At 58.1% G+C, this 13,350-nt stretch overlaps 1 protein-coding gene across 3 annotated transcripts in view; it reads right to left on the reverse strand.

Moving 5' to 3' along the window:
* CRHR1 (corticotropin releasing hormone receptor 1) overlaps positions 1-13,350 on the reverse strand; it is a 47,994-nt gene that overhangs the window by 5,473 nt on the left and 29,171 nt on the right. For all 3 annotated transcript variants that reach the window (XM_032870950.1, XM_032870952.1, XM_032870951.1), the window contains exons 3-6: positions 12,255-12,374; positions 7,554-7,639; positions 1,100-1,206; positions 190-310 (exon numbers count right to left, since the gene is read on the reverse strand). In XM_032870950.1, the coding sequence (XP_032726841.1) occupies positions 190-310; positions 1,100-1,206; positions 7,554-7,639; positions 12,255-12,374 (434 nt within the window). The remainder of the gene's footprint in view (positions 1-189; positions 311-1,099; positions 1,207-7,553; positions 7,640-12,254; positions 12,375-13,350) is intronic.

A 13,350-nucleotide genomic window follows, 5' to 3' on the forward strand; every position in this document is an offset into this window, starting at 1 on the left:
GAGATGACACTTAGATGGGGGCGGGGGTGGGGGTGGCAGCAGCAGCACCCCACCCTGGGCCTGGGGCCTCCTCTCCATAGGATGCATGCACCCCGCCCCCCAGGGAACCATCCAGCCTCAAGGCCTGTGCCGCGCCCATTTTCCACCAGACCCTTCCTCTGACCCTGGGGCTGCCCCTCTAGGACACACCACGTTGCTCTGGTGGACCTCGGGGCTCATGGTGAGCTGGACCACAAACCACGTGGCGTTGCGCAGGATGAAGGCGGAGATCAAGTTCCAGTGGATGATGTTCCTCAGGCATCGGATGCTCCTGGGGGTGGGGGGGTGGGGCGGCGGCAGAGTGGGTGATGTGAGCAAGGGAGGGGAGGAGGGCGTGAGGGACAGGCTGCCAGCATCCTTCCAGCCCAGATGGGTGGATGGGGAAAGTGAGGGCAGGGCTCACTGGCTAAGTCACAGCGGGAGGTGGCAGCAGGGGCTCTCCCGATACCCTTCCTACTAGAGCCCTCCCACAGCCCTTCTTACCAGAGCCCCGCACAGACCAAAGCTCTGATGGCAGGGCCTGCCACATAGCTGATGCTCTGGGAACTGGGGGCTTCTTTCTTGCTGGGGATGCCCCTCCTCCCACAGCGCCCCTCATTTCCTGTAGCCCCAGGGTCAGAAAATAAAAAGTTTCCAGCAGGATGCCTCCCTCCCAGCATGCGGGCCTGACACTCAGCTCCGACTCCCACCCCTCTTCCTGGCGCAGCGGGCTGCACCCTTGGCAATAGTTCTGGGCCCAGCCAGGTTCGAACCCAAAGGGCTCCACCTTCCCGGCCTTCTAGATGGGTGCACCCTGGCGCGGGCAGTGTGGCACAGGCAAGCCTGGGCTTCAGCCATCCCCTGTGCCCCTGGCAAGGACTGGGTTCGGGGCGGGGTGGGGGCAGAAGTGGCCCTGCCTGAGGTTCCAAGGGACCTGGGACTTGTTTTTCCGTCACTCCCTCCCACTGAGGTGAGAGGACAGGGCCCCCCCCTTGCCAGCAGCCCCTCACCCAGAGCTGCCCCTTGCATCTTCCTTCTCTACCCAGCTCAAGGCCTGGGGCCAACGCTGAGTCTTTCTCACCTAAGCCGCAGAAAGAGGACAAAGGCCACCAGGAGGGCCACCAGCGAGATGCAGTGGCCCAGGTAGTTGATGATGACAGCAACATGGTAGTGTACCTTGCTCTTCTTCTGGGGTAGGAGAGAGGGACAGGGGTGAGACTCCCACACAGCTGCACCCTGCACCCACGGGACATATGAGGACAGCCCCCTCGGGTGGCTGAGATGGAGTTGACCATACCAGGAGTTATTGCCCTGCCCAAGCCCCAGCTATGTGTTGAGCGTGGCCCTGGGAGCGGGGCCGTCCAATGTGAGACTGTTGTCTGTGTGTCTGTCCCTGAATCCCACACTCTGCCCGCTGCTCCATGCTGTTGGACGAGTGCTGGCTACCTGGGCTCTGCACACCACACAGGGGGCCCCACTCGGTGCGCGCAGCTCCCACACTCACATTTCCGTCCTGCCCAGACACCAGGAGGCCATTCGAGGTCCCTCAGCCTGAACCACCTCTTCACCGGCACGGGCAGACTGGCAGACTGAGGCTACCACTGTGTCCTCCACCCCACAGTGGGGACCAGTGGTCCCCAGTGCCCAGCTTTAGGCAGACAGCAAACCCCCCTCACCCTTTCCTAGGTCCCGAGAGGGTAGGGCCCAGGAAGCCAGAACCGGGCACGCAGTGGGCTCTACAACTGTGCGTGAAGGAAGGCGAAATGGTTGTTGAAAGCAGATGGCTTTGCAAGGGCGGGGGGAGGCCCCCTGTTAGCACCTCCTCCCCTTACCCTTTCAGGGTCTGGAGTGGGGCCAGGCCACGAGGATGCACAGACCCTGGCTAGTGGTAAGAAAAGGGCAAGTTCACGAAGGCTTTGTTCAAACTTTCAGGGACACCAAGGAGCATGTGGCTCTCCGCAGAAGTTCCAGTCAGAATCCATGGACGTCAGAGCTGGTCCTCAGGATGGAGTCCAGCCCCACTCTTCTTCCAGATGAGGAAACTGAGGCCCAAACTCTCTCACGCAAGCACAAAGGACGGACCTCCGCAGCGGGTCACCGAGCCAACCTCTGAGAAGAGGCCAAGCCCTCCCTCCCCCTGCTCTTCCCAGTGCCCACCACACCCCTTCTGAAGGCATGTCCTCACTGAGGAAGCTCTGAGGCCCAGAAGGCTCGGGAAACTCTGTTCTAAGATGCTGATTTTCCTGGCAGAGGCTTTCGGGAACGTGGCAGGAAATCACATCAGCAACTCAGGCTCTGAAGGGTTGAGACCCACTGAGGTGTACATGGAGGCAGACAACAGAGAAAGGCAGACAGAGAAGCAGGAGAGAGAGAGACAGAGACAGAGGGGAAGGGGGGGCAGAAGCTATCTATAGCCACCATGCAGATGGGAAGGGTCTCTGAGTGCCTGCCAGTAGAGGCCAAACCTGAAGGCTCTGGAAGATACGCACACCTGGTCTGTCTGGAGCTGGGACCTAATTTCCTTTCATTAAATTTTCTGCAAATCTATGCTGCGAGGCCTCTGGGTGGTAAGAATTCCTGAGGAGCTAGAACAGCGTGACGCCCCAGCTCGTTCGCTGGCCCAGGTGGGCACGGCCAGCCGGGTGGGCAGGGAACCCCTTCCCCACCATGTGCGGTCAACACCCTCCCCGACCCCTGAGCCCGGGTCATTAGGTTCCAGGTGGGACGAGCGGGTCTATTAAGCACCTACTGCATGTCCGTACTTTTCTTACTCACGACGGCCCTCAGAGACTGTCCTTCTGTCTCTGTTTTTCCAGCTGAAAAGGTTGCATAATCGGCCCAAGCTGCCTGGCCAGCAGTGGCAATCCAGGTCTGCACGACCTCCTAGACCCCCTCCTCCCCTGCCCCCCTCCCACACTGTGGCACATTTCAGGGAGACAAGCGGAGACTGAAAACAGAGGCGCTCCCTCGGGCCAGCGCCCAGGATCCCCGAGGACTGCTGCAGGGCGGGTGGGGGCGAATGAGGGGTTTTCTCCATCCAGGCCGAAAGGGGAGAACGGGGCTGACCCATTCAGGGTGTTGCCTCTCTGTGCCTCCCTCGCCTGCCACATCAGCCTGGTGCAGTCTGAGAGACGGCAGACGGCAGACTGCCCGGGACATGGCAGGGCCACCCCAGGAGATGGCCAGCCACACTCAAGAGACACCTGACACCCTTGGAGCTGGTCAGCAATAGCCTGAAATGGGGTCAATGGCAGCCAGAGAGAAGAGCCAGCAAGATCCTAGGAGCCACCCAGCGACACTCCAAGAGACCCTACGATGCCCGGCGAGACAGCCACTGTTAGCAGCAGAAGCAGCTGGGACAGCTGGAGGACACACGGACACAGCCAGTCCCTGGGAACCTGACCTGCACTGTTCCTGCTTGGCGTGGAGACCGGCTGGTGCTGTGAGGAAGGGGTCACATGTTGGCCCTTGGGCAGAGCCACTCCGTCCCACTCTCAGTGACCAGGATCCAGGAAGGAATTCGTGCCCAGCCAACTTCGACCGGACGCTGCAGGACACACCTTATCCCAAGTGGCGGCTGTGTCAGACCCATCCTGATGCCTTTGCAGAATGACTCTCTGAGTGCTCGCTACTGCCTCCCCCTGCTCCCACCAGGGCCATCCCACTCTGGGGCTCCCTCTCACCAGCAGGTTTCCAGAGCTACTCCCTCACCCCACCCGTGGGCACTCCTGCAACTTCCTCTTCCTGATGTGGTCCCCAGCGTCACTCACCCGGGAGCTTGCAGGAATCTGAAGCCCTGCCCCAGACCCTGAGTCTGAATCTTCATTTTAGCCAGAAGCCCCAATGATGCTTAAGCGTTTCAGAAGCTCTGCTCCAAACAACACGCTGTGAGCAGTGAACCCCAGCCCAGAAGCCTACACCCCTGAAACCGTTCCATATGCGTCAAGGTGTGTGCCCTCCCCGGATGTGCCTGGGCTCCCCAGCTCAGCAGGGTGTAGGGGAGGGAAGCAGAGCAGGTGTAAGTGGCAGGAGAGGTGGGGGTGAGTCTGGGCTTGGGTGGGGGGGGTAGATGTCACTGCAGTGAAGGGAGACAGTGTCTCGGGGGGCTGATATGGAGAGTGGGGGCCAGTGTAGGGTAGTACTGGGTGTGGGGGGGGTCAGTGCCATTCCTGGGGTTGGGTCATCAACGAGTCAAGCTTCTCAGGTGGGGGCTTGTCCCCTGGTGGTGGTGGCTGTAGGCAGTCTTCTCCCTGGCCTGGCCTCTGGGCGCCCTCACAAATCCATTATCTGCGATCCCTTGGGGCACTGCTGCTTAATTAGGGCTTAGCCCGCCCTGAGCTGACAAACTGGCTGCTTCCTTAATTGGCTACTTTTCTCTTCCTCTTCTCAGTAGCTCCGGAGTGGATCGGGAGCCTTGAGAGTGGGGAGGGGTCTGGCAAGGCTAGAGGCTGGCAGAAGGGAATGGCATTTTCAGTAATTAAATTAATTGATTACCCAGAGTGCCAGGCAAGCAGACTGGCAGGGGCTGCCCGGGAAAGGGGTAGGTGGCAGCCCCCACCAAGTTGTAACCAGAGGAACATCAGAGAACACCAGAGTGCACCCAGAGAACACCACAGAACACCCCCCACCCGGGTGTACCCGACAACCTCCCCGGACCCCAGGTGAGGGGAGAGGCAGAGGGATGGCGGATGGATGGAGAGCCCTCCCCAGACCAAGACGCAAGCAGACGTGACCCTCTCTCTCCTGGAGGCAGACTCTGTTGCTCTGGGCCCTGTTACAGATGAAGCTGGGCCTGGTGGGGGTAAATTGCCCGCGCAGGGTCACACAGTATGTGTGCTGGAACCAGAATCCAGCAAACCACCCATGTTCCTAGCCCGTGCTGTTCCTGTTACTCTGCCAAAGAAGGGACTGCCGAGACGCTGGCGTCGTCCCCCGTCTTCCTTCTCCCCCTCACCCCGCTGGTAGAGAGAGGGCGACACCTCTGTCGTGGCAGAAGGAGTGGGAGCTTCAGGGTGGTGTCCTCCGTCAGCCAACTAGGAGGATGGACTTAAATTAGAGCAGGAGGGATTCGGGTGAACCGTGAACTTCCCCTGACATTCAGGGGGCTCCAATGCAGGGGAAAGGCAGGGAGCAGCTGTGGTTCTCAAGCTTTGCTCCTGTTACAGAAGGCAACAGACAACTGCTCCCTGGTGGTGGGTGGGGGTTGGGGGAGATGGTGATTTGTTTTAAGCTAGGAGGCTGGCGAGCTGACCTGTAGTTGGAGATACATCATTGCCTCAGGTTCTGCAGTCCCCGCAGGACAGAGTAGGGTGCAGTGGGGGGGGGGGTTGAAGACTTCTCGCCTTGGCGATGCGCCCCCCCCACGCCCCTGCCACCACCCTTTCCCTATGGGCGTGACCTGTGGTCTAAAATTTGTCTGCAGCACTGCCTTCCCTTTCTGCACATGAGCCACATCTCCTGTGTGCCGGGTAAGGAGTTCCTCACCGGCTGAGTGGTCTTCTTGTCCACCCCTGCCCCAGATCTTCTGGCCCAACTATGTTTCCTGACCCCACTTCCTTCCCCCAGTCCCTCCCAGCGGTGGGGATGCCTCAGGTGCAACCCTAGGACTTCCCAGGCTGGCCCACCGTGTGGGTGCTTAGCCCCCTGCTCAGGTCTGGGGGGGGCCCGGGCCAACCCACCGTGGCCTGTGGGGGACCATGAAGCTGGCCTGTGAGTGGAGATGCCAGCAAAACTCTCTCCGGCATCTTTAGGAACTCATGCTCCCAAAACAGACCATCAAAGCACGTGTCATTCTTCTAGGCTAAACTGTGCCCTGAGCCTGCAGCTTCAGGAAGGAGACAGCGGGGTCCCGATGGCTCAGTGACAAGAAGCCAGGCAGCCTGGGGAAGGGGGTCACCCAAGCACCCAGGGCCAGGTGGGGAGCAAGGGGAGGAAAGCTGCTCCTCTTCCATCAGCTTGACCTCGCACAGAGCACCTGGTGGGGGGCAGAGGCGAGCCTGGACCTCAAGGCCCGGGTTCCAGGCTCTGACTCGTTTTGGCTGTGTAACCTTGTGGGAACCATTCCCCCTTTCCGGGCCATTCACCCTACAAGGTGAATGGGTTGCGCTCGGTTGGAGTTATTCACCGCCCCCCCCCCCATCAGAAGGTTCCCTGGGGCTCTTGTTAAAAAACAGATTCCCGGGGCTCCTGGGTGGCTCAGTGGTTAAAGCCTCTACCTTCGGCTCAGGTCAGGATCTCAGGGTCCTGGGATCGAGCCCCGCAGCCCCGCATCGGGATCTCTGCTCAGCAGGGAGCCCGCTTCCCCCTCTGCCTACTTGTGATTTCTGTCTGTCAAATAAATAAATAAAATCTTAAAAACAACAACAACAACAACAACAACAAAACAGATTTCCAGGTCCTCCTTGCAGAATTTGACTCATGGGTGTTGAAGATAGTCCTGGGGCCTGTCTTTGAACAAGCGCTCTGGGTGGCTCTTCCTACCAGGCAGGTTAAGAGGGGATAGGGGGTCTCCAAGGTCCTTTCCAGTTTAGATCTGGAATTCTCAGGAAGGTGTGGATCCGCCCCCTTCCTCCAAGACCCACATGCCCGGAGCCCTCAGACAGCTTGGGGTGTCCTCCCGTCTCTCCTCTGCCTTCTGCTCATTCATTTCTCCAGCTCCACGACCCTCTCCTTCCTCAGCACCCACTGAAAGGGTGTGTGGAGATGGAGGGGAGGGGGCACAGGGGATGGGGTCAGCTGCAACACTAGATATACTCGGGTCCCTGCCAAACGCCACCCTTAAGAGAGTATTCATTGCGGGGCCGTTGGTAATAACCAGACTGAGAATAAAGATTGGTTAAATGAATGATGGCACGTCTGCCCAATGTGGTATTATGAAAATGTAAAAAAGAATGAAGATGTTCTTTAGGTACCGATCTGGAACCATCTCCAAGATGGATGATCATATGCAGAAAGCAAGGTGTCAGACGGTGTGGAGAACAAGCAACATTTGGATAAAAAGAAAAAAGAACACCTATATATGTAACTACTCTCCTAGGCAGACAAGGTGTTTGGAAGAGCACCCAGGAAACTGGCCTTGCCCCTGGGGAGGGAACCTAGTGGCCAGGGCAGGGCGGGAAGGACCCTTCTCTGTGTTCCCATTTGTACCTTTTTAGTTTTTTATTATGTGTAAGCACCACCTTCTCAAAAACATTTAAATATTTCAAAGGCTCTCCCAGGGCTTTTTCCCTCTGCTCCCCGCCCCCCACCCCACCGGGCCGCCGTCTTGGAGTCTGACACACAGCGCCCCCTGGCGGGACCCTGACGTACTGCGCAGGTGGGTGGTGTGCGGAGAAGGGACGAAATTCGGTCCCAGGGAATGCAGATGGAAGGAGGGAAGGAGCAAGGACCCAGGTGATCTGTGTCAGAGCCAGCTGCTGCCCTCTTGGCTCAAACTCCCTTGGGGATGGCTGCTCTCAGCCATGATGCCGGGCGCCTGTGCATCGGACCCAGACCTGAGCTGGGGCCTGACCCACCGTCCACACGGGCAGCCTCACCTCCCCACTGAGGATCTCCTGGCACTCGGAGTAGTTCACGCGGGCGGCCCAGCTGCCATTGGCCAGGCACTCCCTGTAGCCGTTGTCTGGAAGAAGGAGAGAGAGTCAGAGTCACCCATGGGCTCCTCTCCCAAAGAGCAACCCAGGCATCCGTCTGCCCATCAGTCCGTCCATCTACCCACCCATCTGGGTGAACACAGGGGCCTCCTGGCTGGGTGAGGGACACTGGGGTTGACGCTGAGGAGAGGGTCTTCCCCACTACCCCCAATTTCTTGCCTCTTTCTGCTCACTGGCCCCAGTAGGGCTGCCCATGGGCTGTGGCTCTGCCTCCCCAGGCTGCCATGATCGCATTCCTGAGACGGGCCCATGGGCAGGCTTGACTAGCTAGCTGGGGCTGTTTCCTTGCAAGGCCTTATGTGGCCGCAGATTACGTGGTGGGTGCCCTTCGGAGAAACGTCCTGCCTTGGCTTCTCCCTTGGTAGCAAAAAGGATGGTGAGAGCTGATGAGTCAGTTCTCCCTCACGAGGCTGGGCACGCTCTTGGTGGAAGGGTACGCAGTGACAGCTTGGGTGGCACACTGAAATGACGTTTTTCTACGGTGACTACCCATGGAGAGGTTTCCCATGGGGGGGTCCTCACGTGGCAGTGTTTCCCATGGGGTGGAGCTCACAGCGCAGGTGTTGGGGAAGGTGCTGGTGGCATTTCTCTAACAGCCGGATTTAGGTTGGGGGGTGATATGGTGGGTGCATCCATGGTGGAAGTCTCTTAGGACAGAACAGGACAGGTGGCAAGAGTGGACTGGGGGATGGCACGGGGGTGGGTCTCACGAGATCCACTACAACCAGCTCCCAGCCTAGCACAGGGCGTTTGGGGAAAAAGACCGGAGGACGGCCCAGGGAGGCGTGGGGGCCCATGCAGCCACCAGACTGGACTGGGGCCCGGAACCTGTCACCTTTTAAGGAGATAGGGAGGAGCCCTGCGATCTGAGATTAGGCCTGGCTTCATGGCTCTTGGTGGCTGGAGCTGTACAATGATTTCCTTCTATCCTCCCTCCTGCCTGCACCCCTGGCAGGCACCAGGGCCCTAAAATCCAGTAGGGAAGGGGCCAAGGAAGATCCAAATCTTGAGTCTTTTCTTCTTTGAGGAGGGAGGTCGCCGTCCCTTACCCTGTACCCTTAGGCATTGGTGGCTTTAAATATGTTTCCTAGAGTGAACTCTGGCCCCGAGTCCAGGCAGCACTGGCTAGAAGAGCAATCGATCTTGAACCAGTCCTGCTACAGGCCCTTCCAAGGCTCACACTGACCCTCACGCCACCTCCCCACCCCGGCAGGGCTCCAGGATGGCTGGGGAAGCTGCCTGAGTCCCAGTCTCTGAGCCCGGAGCCCAGCAGGGGCAGAGTACCACATGGGAGACAGAGTGGGACGCCCTAGGCCTGGCTCAGGGCTGTTGGGCCACAAGAGTGAGCTCAGCCAGCCAGCCTCCCGAGCCGCTAGGCCCCCTCTTGTCATCTGTAAAGGGAAGGGCTTGGGCAGCTGATCCCCCAGTGGGCACTCCAGCCCAGACCTGCCTCTCGGCTGGCAACAGCAGGACAAGAGGGAGATGATGGCGTGGTGGATGGTCAGGGGGAGATGCTGCTGCCTCCGGGAAAGACGGAGCCATGGTCTGACCCCGAGGACCACAAGGCGGCGGCCTCTCTAAGGTACTCCTGGCCACACTGCTGAAAGACTGCTCAGGCCACAGCGTGCCAGTGGGAACATGAGGCTAAATGCATTTTTAAAGTTCTGCTCAGCTTCCCTTCCCAGCAGAGTTGAGCCCTTGGGCAGAGTTGGCAGAGGAGCTGCTGATTCTCTCCTAATTGCTAAATGAGGGATAAGCTACCAGAGGGCCAGTGACTGGGATTTCAGGAAGGTCTGGGAGGAGGCAAGGAACCAGGGGAATCCAGTGTGTCTGCCGTGGACGGGACGTGCCTGGGACCCAAGGCCACTCTGGAATGTCTGCAAAGAAAGGGGCTTTGGGCAGAGATCTTGTTGGAAGAGGCATGGCGGGGGTGGGGTAGGAAGAGGGGGATGGTCTTGCTTTAAGAGAGGCAGCACCAAGTAGAGTGAAGAGCATGGCCCTCAACTCAGGCATCCCGGGTTCAAATCCTGGCGCCACTCCTTCCTAACCGTGTGACCTTGGGCAAGTCACACAACCTCTCAGCTTCCTTATCCGCAAGACAAGAATAAGCTTCACAACATCTCCTGCCTCAGAGGCTGAGTGGGCATATTTAGTTCACATGTGCAGAGTGCTTGGAGCTCTACCTGGCCTGCGGCGTGCTCTATTATTTTCATTATTATTGTCTTTGAACTCTTTCTTATATAACCTTATCTAAGATTTGGGACATGTTACGTATCCCTATCAAAGCGGGTACTGGTAGAGGCTGCAGGAGATGCCCCCTTGGTTCAAGCTCCCCTTTCGTGTCCCCCTGTGGGGCGGGAGCCTGGATCCCCTCCAGGGGGCCCTGCTCCGGAGGGAGCAGACTTCGGTGGGAAGGGAGGAGGTGGGTGATCCGGAAAGAAAAGTAGACCCCCCCCGGCCCCGCCCCCCTCCCCCCGCCCCCCGCGACAAATCGTTGCCAGGGAGGATGCGACCTCCTTGTCTTTAATTGCTGAGCTGAGCAGTCCTCCTGGAGAGTCTCGGGAAAATGGATATTTTTGGAAAAGCTTCCCATCCCTTTGAAGATCAGATGTAGCAGGAGGGAGGGCGTTAAGGAGAAGGTCTGGAAGTCCTGGCAATGCCTCATCAGTAAATTAATTAATTAGTGCCTAATGATTAGGTACAATTCTGGGCTCCCAGGCACCACTGATTACATGGGTGTGTCCCTCACTTTCTGGCACTGGGGGCACCTGCGAAGGGAGAGTCCTCCAGACCTGGCTTCATGTCCAAGGAGCATCACCCCCAGCACCCCAGGGGCAGAGAGCTCCTCACCTAAACCTCCCACCCATTCTGCAGGTGGAGAAACTGAGGCCTGGAGAAGGCAGTGCAGAGGGTTCCTAAGCCAGTTCCAGGTGGAGCCAGGGCTAGAACCCCGGACTCCCAGCTTGCCCTTAAGGCAGTGGCTAATCAGCAGCTCGTACCCAGGCACTGACATCTTCCTTGGGGTCATGTCAAGTCACCCTTAGAGACAAGAGTGGAGTGAGCTCATGCGGAGAGGCAGGGCTGTAGCCATAGAAAGCCTGGCCAGCTCCACTCAGCAGTGTGGACTTGACCATGGAGGCAATCGGGAGTCACAGACGGGTTGATGGGAAACCAGAGTCAGAGAGCCGGTGCCTTGGACTGGGGCAGTGGCTCTGGGGATGGAGGGAAAGTCCTTCTGGGAGCAGCCTTGTGGCACCCTGCCAGCCACCAGCCCCTGGGAGCCCTGCATGGACTGGGCACACAGCACCAGGAGTGGAGCCGTGGCCCTGTGACCCTGTGACCTTGGGCAGCTGTCAGCCTCTGCCTCCATTTCCTAACTGTAAAACGGGTCCTACTATATTGGAGGCTCGTGGGTGGCACACGCCAAGCTCTCTTCTTAGGTCCTTCTGCCTTTCCCCCTACCTGCACTTCCTCCCCACCCCCTCCTCGCAGGTCCAAGAACTGGTTGCAGACATAGGAGCCTGTGTGGTCTGGCTGTTCTAGCTTCCCCTGGCCCTCCTACCCCTCCTGGATTGCAGCCACCCACCCGAACACCCTTAATGTAGCTGGTAAAGGAGAGGGGGCAGGAGGAGGAACGTGGGAGCTCTAGGCTGAAGCCGAGCACTCTGGCTTTCTCATTGTCAGACCAGGGGCCAAAGGGCCATAAGTGGGGGAAAATATGTTAAGGTGACTCGGCAAGTCTCCAAGTGAACCACCTGGGGTCTGGTCACCCTTGGCACCCCTTTGGGACTCAGAGGCCAGGCTCACTGACCCCAAGAACCCACCTAGGTACCCCCCCAGCCCTCCCTCTGACAGAACAGGGCCCCTGGCCTGCAGCTGCTGCTCTCTTCATAAGCAGGAGATGTGAGTCATTGACAGGGGAGAGCAAATTAATTCTGAAGGTGACAGGTGGTGTGACAAGGAGCTGCAAAGCCTGAAGGTGGAGGCTCAGGAGGCCCAGGGTCTCGGGGTAGCAAGGTGTTTATGTGGGGATCAAGTATCCAACAGACCCTGGGCAGTCCTCCCTCGCCCCACCAGCCCCAAGAGCCTGCATGCAAGGCTCAGCCCCCTGCCTGTGGATCTAAAACTGCGTCCCCCACCTCCTGGCTGCAGGGCCCTGGATGGACCTCCTAAACTTTCTGAGTTCCAAGTGGGGGTGATTCTGATGTTTCCTGCTCTAGCTCATAGGGCTGTTCTAGGCTTATCCTGACTAACTCAGTTTGTCAGACAGACTTGCAGGCAAATTTCAGCTTCACCTCCTACCAGCTGGTGACCTTGGGCAAGTTCCCTAACTTCTCGGAGCTTTGGAAACCTCAGTGTGTTATGAGAACTATAGCGTTATGTACAGCATCACTCAGGGGGTATTGTGGGAATCAGCGGTAGAGAGCACAGAGCTGGTCTTGGGTAAACAGTGGTTGTATCCACAAGACGTACTACAGTCCTGTCGTCGTCAGGATTATTTCCCCCACCTCCAACAGGTCCCAAGCTCTCCCCATCCTGTCCCACCTCCCAGCAGAGGGTCCGCCCTTCCATAGGCTTCCTTACTTGTGGTGTTGTAGCGGACACCGTAGAAATAGGCGGGGCAGGGTCGAACCACCAGCTGCCCCGCCGGGCTCCGGGGCCAGCAGGTACCAATGAGGTCCATGGAAGCATTGCACTGCAGTCCTGTGGGCAGAGACAGCTGGTGAGGCAGGGCGAGCTCCCCACTCCAGTAGCCTCCCCACCTCCCCACACACACACACACCAGCTGGGAACAAGATGGGAGCAATGACCCCAGTGTAGAGATGATCTCATCTCAGGCAGAGGAGCCATCAAGGAAAGGAATCTGAATTTGATGCTATGGCACTAGGGAGCCGGCTTGGGTTCCAGAGTAGAGGAGGAACAGAGACAGCTGAAGGTGGTGTTGAAAGCTGAGATCTTGACGAGCATTTAGAGAAAATCCCAGATATACTTCCGGTCCTCCACTCTGTAGCCCGAGGACACTTCTCTCAGTCCCTCATTTGGTAGACATCGGACCTCTAAGACTTCACAGTCTGGAGCAGCCCCAAACAGACCCTGCCAGTCCTCGATCTAGCCCCCTGCACACGTCGATGGAACCAGACCACATCCACTCTGACTCTGTGGTGAGGAAGCGGTTAAATGAAGCTGGCCGAGCTCTTCCCTCGCGTGAAAACCACATTCACTGAACGTGTAGTGTTTGCGTTTGGACTGTGCTGGAGGGAGACAAAAGAGGGAGAAACCACCTAGGGGGAGGGGAAAGGACACTGAACTAACAGTGTGGGACACTCACTTCAGACGGGCTCTGCTACTAATTTGTTGTGTGACCATAGGCACGTCGCTTGCTCTTTAAGCCTTTGTGTCTTTACTTTTTTTTAAGACTTTTATTTATTTATGAGACAGAGAGAGCAGGGGGAGGAGCAGAGGGAGACGGACAAGCAGACTCTGCGTCAAGCACGGAGCCCGATGAAGGGCTCCATCCCAGCACTCTGAGATCATGACCTGAACCCAGGCCAAGAGTCAGACGCTTAACTGACTGAGCCACCCAGGAGATGGACCACCATTTGTGTCTTTATAACAAAAGGAAGAGGTTGGATCTGACCAGAAACTCTTAATCTCAGTCTACTGGAAGCTTTAAGGGTTC

Source organism: Lontra canadensis, unplaced genomic scaffold (assembly GCF_010015895.1).
Source record: "Lontra canadensis isolate GAN:19392208 unplaced genomic scaffold, GSC_riverotter_1.0 scaffold41, whole genome shotgun sequence".
Lineage (NCBI taxonomy): Eukaryota > Metazoa > Chordata > Mammalia > Carnivora > Mustelidae > Lontra > Lontra canadensis.